At 35.9% G+C, this 9,591-nt stretch overlaps 2 protein-coding genes across 9 annotated transcripts; both read right to left on the bottom strand.

Annotated features, from left to right (window-relative positions):
* Positions 1-32: 32 nt before the first annotated feature.
* Positions 33-863, bottom strand: Tcs1 (Threonyl-carbamoyl synthesis 1). The gene has a single exon (XM_076203089.1). It carries the CDS (start codon positions 861-863, stop codon positions 33-35), a length of 831 nt encoding a protein of 276 aa, XP_076059204.1.
* A 92-nt stretch (positions 864-955) lies between these two features.
* On the bottom strand, positions 956-7,941 carry Polr3K (RNA polymerase III subunit K). 8 transcript variants are annotated; one of them, XM_076203095.1, is made up of 3 exons: positions 7,817-7,941; positions 1,961-2,026; positions 956-1,225 (listed from the first exon to the last, which is right to left on the bottom strand). In XM_076203095.1, exons 2-3 carry the CDS (start codon positions 2,015-2,017, stop codon positions 956-958), a joined length of 327 nt encoding a protein of 108 aa, XP_076059210.1. In that variant the 5' UTR covers positions 2,018-2,026; positions 7,817-7,941. The 8 variants fall into 8 exon arrangements, with proteins under 8 accessions (XP_076059210.1, XP_076059215.1, XP_076059209.1 ...); XM_076203100.1 differs by lacking the exon at positions 7,817-7,941 and adding an exon at positions 7,582-7,605; XM_076203094.1 differs by lacking the exon at positions 7,817-7,941 and adding an exon at positions 7,429-7,571.
* Between the last annotated feature and the right edge of the window lie 1,650 nt (positions 7,942-9,591).

Here is a 9,591-nt window from a genome sequence, read left to right as displayed (position 1 = left end):
TACTTTACAGCAGAACAACTGTTGAGATTAGACTAATCTATCAATATAAGACCATATTGATGCAACAATTCTACAGTCTGTGAGAAAGCTATGCCCCTACGAATGATACGATATGATCCAGGTTGGGACAAGTCAACTATAGTAGAGCCTGTTCGACATTCATTTGCTTCACCAAGTTTACCTCCATCATAGACAGTGTGTAAACTGGGCCAAAGTTCCTCAAACTCAGCAACAGTGAGTGCACTTGGCTTGCTGCTCAGGTTTGCACTAGTGAGGGCAAGAGGTTCTTGACAAACCCTGGCCAAGCCACGAATGAACGTGTGGTCTGGAATACGAATTCCCACCAACTCCGTTCCAGGGTTGAGAGCAGAGTTGAGTGCCTGAGTGCGGTGAAAAAGTAGGGTGACTGGTCCAGGAAAGAGTGATGTCAGGAGTGAGTGAGGCACAGTTACCAACCCCCAAGTGTACACATCATGTACTTCACCAACACAGATTGCAAGAGGTTTGCTATCACTGCGGTGTTTTATATGGTAGATATGCTCAACTGCTGTACTGTCTTGGGCTAAAGCTGCAACACCATATATGGTGTCTGTTGGCACTCCAATAACATGCCCTGCTTTCAGTGCAGAAGCAGCTGCCACCACATGGGATTGAAGGCTATTACCTTCCTTTAGTTTCACCACATTGCTCATTGAGTCCCGTATACCCCTTAGGGTTGACAATGCACTACTTTTACTTTCTGAAAAATCACCTACTCCACAGGCACACTTAGTAAAAGCTGTCAACCAATTCTCTTTATTAAAGGATGATAACAAGTGGCTACCCACTCTGTTTCTCAAAATCAAATTTATTCTGCAAATCATCCGCAAACTCTTATCATTCAAGGTAATCCTTAGTAACACGACTATACAGCACTGGGTACATGAAAATTTCTTTACCAATTAGCTTCACAACTTTACTCCTTCCACCTATGTCCACAGGTTTGTGCGCAACACTTATAAAATATGGTCATAGGTTCATCAGCAGAACGTGTTTGAACTTGCATAAAGTAAGCACGTGGATGGGTACACTTGGGACAAGGTTCATCAATTGAATCTACATTTTTCCAGGCTTCTGCACCTCCTAACACATCATCAAGTGCCTTCAACTTAGGATAAATCTTGTACGACACACATCGCTTGATGGGGAAAGTGTATGGGCATGTGACGCAAGAGAAGCGCATCCCCTGAAAAGAGAAATGTGGCAAATGTTGATAAAGAACAAAATGTCCGCATCTGTATATACGTTTACCTAAAATAGATATTCATGCATGTAAACATATACTGAAAAATATAAACTTATATTTTAAAATATGGATAATGACAAGCATATTGCTCTAACATTTCTTTCTTATAACTTCCTCTTTGAAGTTTCCTGTGCAAATAAACTATTAGAGCAATATTGAAGCCTTGCTATTCCCTACATTTATATTCTCCAGCTTCCAAATTGCCAAGATCAACCCCAAACCCAGTACTACACCCTATTTCTCAAGACATTATCCCTACCAAAAAATCATTACCCAGATAAACAAGAATCAAACTGGTATGACCATGCTCAGGCCACCATCCAGTGCTGAAGCTGTATCAAAAGTAATAACAAAATTGGCCTGTCCAGACCTGACTTACCCTAGATGCAATCTTCACACAGAAGACACTGAACATCTCATCCTACACTTCCCTACCCTCCCCCTATTCAGGTATAAGGTGAGGAGCCTACACCACGAGGTGCATAGCTGTGGTCATGCCATCACCTTTGCCCCCATGCACTTGAAATGATGGGGCAGGATGACACGGCTGGGAATCGCAGAGGAATGCTGGTTCTGAACCCACAACTAAGATGCTAGACCAGCATGCTTTCAATTATGCCACCAACACACACAACCTATCCAGATAGTATGAATAAAAACACTTCCAAGTATTACCTGTGACCCTTCTTCTACAACCAGGAGATTGGCGCAAGTTGGGCAGAAGTAGAGCATTCTCTATGTCTGTTGCATTAGAAAGAGAAAGAAGATAATTATATTATGGTGTCAAGACAAAAAATTATCTACAGTTGTATCTAATATTTATATAACGAATCCCTTGGAACCAGTTGCATTTTTGATAAGAAGGAATTCAATATAGCTACATTTACCAACAATGTCAACGAACACCTCAAGGATAAACCCTACGACTCCAAACACTTAACCCCTTCTATTCCAGGTCATATGCTTTATTTTAATTTAGCACCCTCAGTCTATACATTCACCTCCGTAGTACTCTCTCGGTAGCAAAGGCACCACAGATTATCATGAATAACAGTTTCTACAATGAGTGACATTTTCTTTTATTCTGGCTGTCACCATGCTAGTTTATATATTCTCATAGTATCTTCCAAGTAGTAAAGGATTTAATAGCAATTAATCCAGTAAAGGATTTAATAGCAATTAATCCAGTAAAGGATTTAATAGCAATTAATCCAGTAAAGGATTTAATAGCAATTAATCCTGTATTTTTTTTCCTACAGTGACTTAATTTGGGGAGGGCTACAGTAGGTTACAGGTGGCAATCAGCCTCACAGTTTATTTTTTCCTATGGAAATTTTTTTTAATACCAAGCCATTGAAAACAAAAAATATTATCAAATAATTTTTAGATGAATACAATTTATCTATAATGACCAATAACATGCTTCAGTTCTTTTCTACGATTGAAGATACAATTAACCTACCTTACCTTGGACATACTGTTTTGTGGAGGAATGAAACAGACATCTTCTCCCTCATTCTCTTTGTGATAAATCAGAGAAGATAGGTGTATTGCCAGCAAAACTAGGATACTTGTAACATACCAATCTTATATTTTCAAAACTGAACAACTAGTTTTGTTTGACAATTTTTTTTACAGAAAATTTACTTAGAATAAGCCTTTTACAGGCAAAATAGAATAAAATGTTGAAATTTTCACATATGTCCTCCCTCAATAAAGAATGTCAGAAATTAATAACTCATGTGATTTATGTGAATCTATTAATCATCACAAAATCACTTTTTTTTTTATTTTTTGCTCAACCACCCTAGGTTGGAAAAAAAAATAAAAAAATAAATAAATAAAATAAAATTAATTCTGGTAGAAATAAAACCATTATTGGTGTTATTAATACTTTTTCCCATGTTTAGCACCAGTGGGGTGGGGGAAGTAACTGCTGCCGAAACACATACCTATTTTCTAAAATAATATACGGAACTCACTTTTTCCTCTTCACCATCATTGTTTGCATGAATTACCAAGGGGGCCACGTGTACATTACATTACAAAGCCATACAGAAATTATATTATAAAAATCATACATTTGTGGAAGATCTTCATTAAGGAAAAGTTGGTGTAATTGAGGTGATTTAATCTACAATAGAAAAATATGAAAGAAGTTTATGAGGTACCTCTGCAGAACTCTATATACCAAGGGCTTTTTCCCCCTTATCAGGGAGGTAGCCAAATCAAAAGGTATATACCCACTCCCACCCATTCCACTACCATCCTCCTCTCTTCTTAGCTCTTCATGGATGATGGGTCATCCCAGTATGCTATCCACTGTCATGGGTCAGATGCAATGCAGCAGGACATAGCACATCCAGAGCAAGGCCGCTTCACTTAATCAGGAACAACCATCTCCGTCCCCTCATGCATAAAAAGAGAAGACGGGGATCCCTTTGGGTTATATCAAAATATCATTCATACATAATCACTCCCTAACCCTGCCCGTCCCCCCCCCCTTCCTTGCATCATAGTATCATTTATTTGCAGCCATTCTCCACAGAAATAATTAACGTCCAAAAATAAAGTGATATAGAAATTTATTTAGACATGTAATTTATTTTAAAGGGTACTCAAGAGTAAAAAGGTTGAGAAACGCTGCAGTGGAGTAGATCTGCACCACTTGGGAAAAGAAAGTGTGAATGAGTATTTCTTCGTTGTGGGGGTTGATGAATAAATATCTGACCAAATATTGAAAGTGGAATTTGTCTTGTAACCTAGGTTGCTTCGCTCACACTTTAACCAATGTTACTATTAACTTGCAGTACTCATTCATGGGGTTCAAAATACTCAGAATGATAAGAGGTACCTGATGAGGTAGATTTTTTAGAAGTGCACACCTACACAACATAGCAATAGAAAATAATAATTCTGCAAATTATAATACACCAATGTAATATACATTAATCTTGACATCAATTAATAATAGAAAAGGTCACTAAAAGCTATAAACAAACAAATGTAGCCACTTCAGTTGGTTGAGATGTCATCTTTGTTTTGGTAGAGGCGGAGGCCGAAGAAATTAAAGTATGATAAACTCATCTATTCTAACCTAACCTGCCTTTAGTAGTGTGGTACCAGTAATTCTAGAGGTTGTCAGGGTTGTCATCATCTGCAACCTCTGAATCTATCAAAACAAAGATGGCATCTAATGGAGTCAAAGCAACTTCATTCGTTTCTGTATAGGTTTTAGCAATGTTTTCTAATGTGGATTTCCACCAAGAAAAATATTCATTATATGTATTATATGTATTCATTATATGTATTATAATTTACAAAATTAATATTATCTAACATGACACGAATGTTGTCCACTAGCTCCAACTTATTCCATAGAAGAATAAGAAGAAGGAGGAGAAGAAAAGAAAGAATATATATATATATATATATATATATATATATATATATATATATATATATATATATATATATATATATATATGGATAAGAATAAATATAAAAATAAGAAAACATGCAATTCCTTGTTATTGGAAAAGTACCATAAAATGGTGAACTTTATTCTTTTCTTATTCAATCTCAATATGAACTGCAATATGTTCTGTGATAAATTATTTGATTCTTTTGATGGATGATGGAAAGTGTGGTGTTCTGATCCTTTTGGACTTTTAGTGTTGCTTTTGATACTGTGGTGCATAGTTTGTTAGTGGAAGACCTGAAAAATATTGGTGATCAAGGTGAGGCGCTGGAGCATATGATGTACATTGAAAGGAGAACCTATTGTGTACAGATAGGAAATTCCTTTCCTGAAACCCAGAATCTATCAAAAGGTGTTCCACAAATTAGTGTACTGGGTCCTATTCTCTTTTGTATCTATACAATTGAACTATCACATATACTAAAGAGACATGGAGTAAGTTTTAAGCTATTTGCTAATGATACTCAGTTTTATTTAACCTTCATTAATGTTGATGACACAGTAAGAAAGCTAAGAGATATTGTGAGAGTAGTATTAGCATGAGGGGGAGTGGGTGGGGGTTGGGGGGTGAGGAAGTATGAGAAATAATTTGACGCAGCCTGAGGGGATTTCTCCACGTCTTCTCCTTTTCTTCGTGAGGGGACGGAGAGGGGGGTCACCGAATTAGTGAAGCGGCCTTGCTGTGGATGTGCTGTGTCTTGCGACACTGCTCTTGACCCAGGGCAGTGGACGGGATGCAGGGATATCCCATCATCCAGGAGGTGCTGAGATGAGAGGGAGGGATGAGGGTGGGGGGAGTGGAGTATGTAAGGGATGGAATGGGTGGGAGTGGTTTCTATGCCTTTTTCTTTTTTGCTACCCACCATGTAAGGGGGAAAAAAGCCTTTGGTATATGTATGTGTGTAATATTAGCAAATCTATAATAATATTTATGTGTCATATGTGTACTGATTGGTATCACTCATGACTGTCTCTGGTCCCCTTAATCCCTACATATGTTGTCTGTGTAACTTAGCGTAGAAAATCAGTCTATTGAGATTCACAATGCTTACATGCTTTTTTGTGTTATCCTCAGCATTTTTAATTGTTATTTCAAACTATGTGTTCTTTTCATTATCTGCACTTCATGTATATTGATTCACTGCCAAATAAAATTATTGTTATTATAAGGAATGGATGGATGTGAAAGTTAAAATTGAGCAAGGATAAAACCGAGTGTCCAATTGTTGGAAAAAAGAGATCTAAGTTGGCTGAAGGATATTCAAAGTCTAAATATCAGAGGAAGTGAGATTGAAGTAAGTAAATCAGTCAAGGATTTAAGAGTGTTGATAGAAACCTATCTATGAAAGAACAAATAGAAGTTGTTAGAATGGCTATCATCTGAGAAATACTGCATTTGTAAATTAACCCTATAACCACATCACAGGGAGATTTTCTCCCGCACGCATGCACACACTTTTCGATTAGTGATTTTACCTTACTTTGCATTAAATCACGTACAGGGTTAACATAAAGTACTAATTAAGTTTACATATCATCATTCTAAAGTTTACGAGTTACTCTTTCAATGTTTATTTTATAATTAACCTGTTTTGAAGTTAAGCATGTTTGTTTTTTCCCAAAAAAGGGTAAAATTCTCCCGGCGACGTAGTTCATGTTCGTCAAAAACAGCGATGAGGTTCTAGGGTTAATATGGTGATGAGTCTTCATTGAGAAAACTTATACACAATCATGTTATTAAATAATTAGTAGAGTAGACTACTGTAATTCATAATACTATGGATTGCCAAACTACCCACTAAGGAAATTACAGTATATCATGAACTGGTCTGTTCGATTAATAAAAGGTGTGGCATGATGCGACAGAATTACACTTGTACTGATAGAGCTCCAGTTTCTTCCAATTAAAGCCAGAATTATATCTAAAATTTGTGTTATGGTATACCAGACAATTAGATATGGAAAACCAGATTACTTAAGGCAAATACTGGAAGATCACCTGGATTAGCTGTATCTCTTAAAAGTAGTGATCATTTTATGCTGGTTGAACCAAAATGTCTTCATATGGGATTTAGATCATTCAGGACATCTGACCCAAGACTATTTACTTGACTTCCCAGAGAGATAAAGGAAAGTGACAATGTTGATACTTTCAAGAAGAAATTGAAAACATACCTATTTAGTGATTGTTACACTGAAGACATGCAAATTAGCGAGTTTTATCAAGTGTAATAAATTACCAGAATGATAAAGTACGACTCCAAAAGCGTTGGAAGGACGGGGCAGGAGTCGAGAATAAACATACAAAAGTAAAGTAAAAATAATGGTCTTCAGTATACATGCTATTAGATTATAAATCATTATAACCTCAACACTATCCAATCTCAATCTAACCCAAACAAAATTAAAATACAGCCTTGCCTTTTTTCTAATATGGTCACATGATTAAAGTAGCAACGAAAAATACGGTTACTATACTGTGAAGTCACTTTGTCTTTGATTACCAACTTTGTTGATCTGTAATCTACCCATATAAAGTTAATCTGTTATTTCACTTTATTATTGATATTAAAAAACAACCTAGTGTGCCTAGTCCTGATAACAAAAAAATACCATAGATCGTAAAAAGACAGACACCCTGGACCCTTAATTCAATACATACCACATTTGTTGTTGGTTAATCCTCCCCTTAGCTCTGATCTTTACTACTGCAACATGCCACACTTGCACAAACTTGTCAATACAATGTAATTCCCACATGGGTAACAATCAATATGAAGTTAATAGGTCCCCATATGTAAATTAGGAATTTTACCATTTCAGTATGAGAATATTTCACTCCTCTTTTATATTTACTGTTAGAGAGTAAAGTATTAAAAAACGGCAATCATATGGTTTGTTACGTCATATTCAGTGTTGCCATAAGGTTTGGAAGATTCAAGATATTTCACAATGAACTAAATTTAGTAAATACCTACATATCATACAACGTGCAACACATATCTACAATTCAACTTGTTTGCAAGCCATAATAGATATTACCACATTACCTTTATTCACCGCTACCTAACCTGGTCGGAATTCTAGCACATTTAAATTACAAGCCCACATTCTTCATACTCGTGGACAAAACATTTGTCAACAAATTTCTGATACAGGTGAATCTAGCGTTAGGAACAACAACTACAAGCACAAAATAATACCAGATTTTACTTAAGCCCATTCACAATATATCACAAACAATATATATATTATATGTTGAAATATAAGTATGACAAAATATTGGAAATATTCATATTGGGTTTGAGAACATTGTGGAGTGTACATTTTTTCCATACATCAGTTTTACGAAACATAACATTATTACAACAATATACACACACTGTTTATGGGAATTTAGAACATAAAAAGGAAGCCACAAGTTTCGATTTTAATATATATTCAGGAGTATAATAAAAAAAAACAAGGAGTGTGGAATATTGGATAAGAATCGCGAAAGCAGAAAGAAGATACACCTATCAGCTGGTAAATCGTCCTATAACAGGAACACTTCAAAATATTAATAATGCATAATTTGGAAACTAATAATCTACTCGTCCGCTTATAATATGAATTTACCCTAGATTGGTGGAGGTCGCGCGCGCTGGCGATTCCGGTGGGCATGTATCCAAATGGATACACAGAATAAAAAATTAAAATAAAATATATGCGTGTGTTTTTTGTCCATTTAAAGGTACTATAATATAAATATAGGGTTCGTAGAGTCCTGCTAATACAAAATTAACGTAATTCCAATATAAAAAATGACAACTATGAACAATTGAAAAAAACTTTGACAGAAAATCAAAGGATTGAGATTATGTGTTCCTGAGCCTAATATAAGAGGAACTTGGTAAAAAAACATTATGGAAATGACCTACATATGTCAATTCATTTCACACAAAACCTTTAAAACCTCAATTGTACAAAAAAAAAAAACTGTCCTGACTAAATGAAAATGGGTGATTTTGGAAATGCATTTTTATGTGTAATGTGTAAAAATGATGCATGTAATTATTTTTCTTTTATGAAATTGTGTTTCTATGTGAAAAATATATTCTTTGTATGAAATTGCACTTACATAGAGACGGAAGTGGAGTGTGAGAGGGGGAGGGGGGATTGGTGCGTAGGCCTATGCACTGAGGGAGAGGAGGTAACCGGATGTGGAGTGTGAGAGGGGGAGGGGAAGGCAGGATGTAATGACAGCACTCAGATCCCCATGAGGACCTTCTGAGCATTCAATAAATGTCTCTGGCGACGCAAAAACTATAGATAGGTGGTGATGCGAGCACTGTGCCACCATGGTACTCTCTCCTAGAACCCTCATCCACAGTCACGATGGTTAGATTACTTTCATTTGTTGTCTCCGCCGTATTATCACAACCACGTTGAAACTCATGAGAGTTTACATGCTGTGCTAACTCATCTTCAGTGTAGTATATAGTACGTTTCATTGTTAGTTACGACAACCTAAAATGAAATTGAAAAAAACTACATAATGACAATTCCTTCTCTATTATAGAGTTGTGTATACAATTATAGTGTTTTTATACCTAAACAATACACAATTTTTGTTTCTAAGCTACCATGTGAAGAAATATAATGATGTGAATTTCCCCATCCGATGTCAACAGTCGTAACGTAAACGGTGGAGGTGTGCCAATTGGATACACACTACCTTAGCGGGGCTATATTATATATGCAGATGGGGTAAAAACATAATTAAAAAAATATATAATCAGTACTGATAACTCAAACAATAAAAGTTACCACATAAGCATTATTA

Source organism: Oratosquilla oratoria, chromosome 19 (genome assembly GCF_046742065.1).
Source record: "Oratosquilla oratoria isolate Oo_2021 chromosome 19, ASM4674206v1, whole genome shotgun sequence".
In the NCBI taxonomy this organism is placed as follows: Eukaryota; Metazoa; Arthropoda; class Malacostraca; order Stomatopoda; family Squillidae; genus Oratosquilla; species Oratosquilla oratoria.
This window is presented reverse-complemented; position numbering and strand designations above follow the sequence as displayed.

Excerpts from the sequence above, each read along its gene's own strand:
- Tcs1 (XM_076203089.1), bottom strand. The coding sequence starts at position 863 with ATGATTTGCAGAATAAATTTGATTTTGAGAAACAGAGTGGGTAGCCAC.
- Polr3K (XM_076203095.1), bottom strand. The coding sequence starts at position 2,017 with ATGCTCTACTTCTGCCCAACTTGCGCCAATCTCCTGGTTGTAGAAGAA. Across the intron at positions 1,226-1,960 it reads TTGTAGAAGAAGGGTCACAG|GGGATGCGCTTCTCTTGCGT; the intron begins GTAATACTTGGA and ends TTCTCTTTTCAG.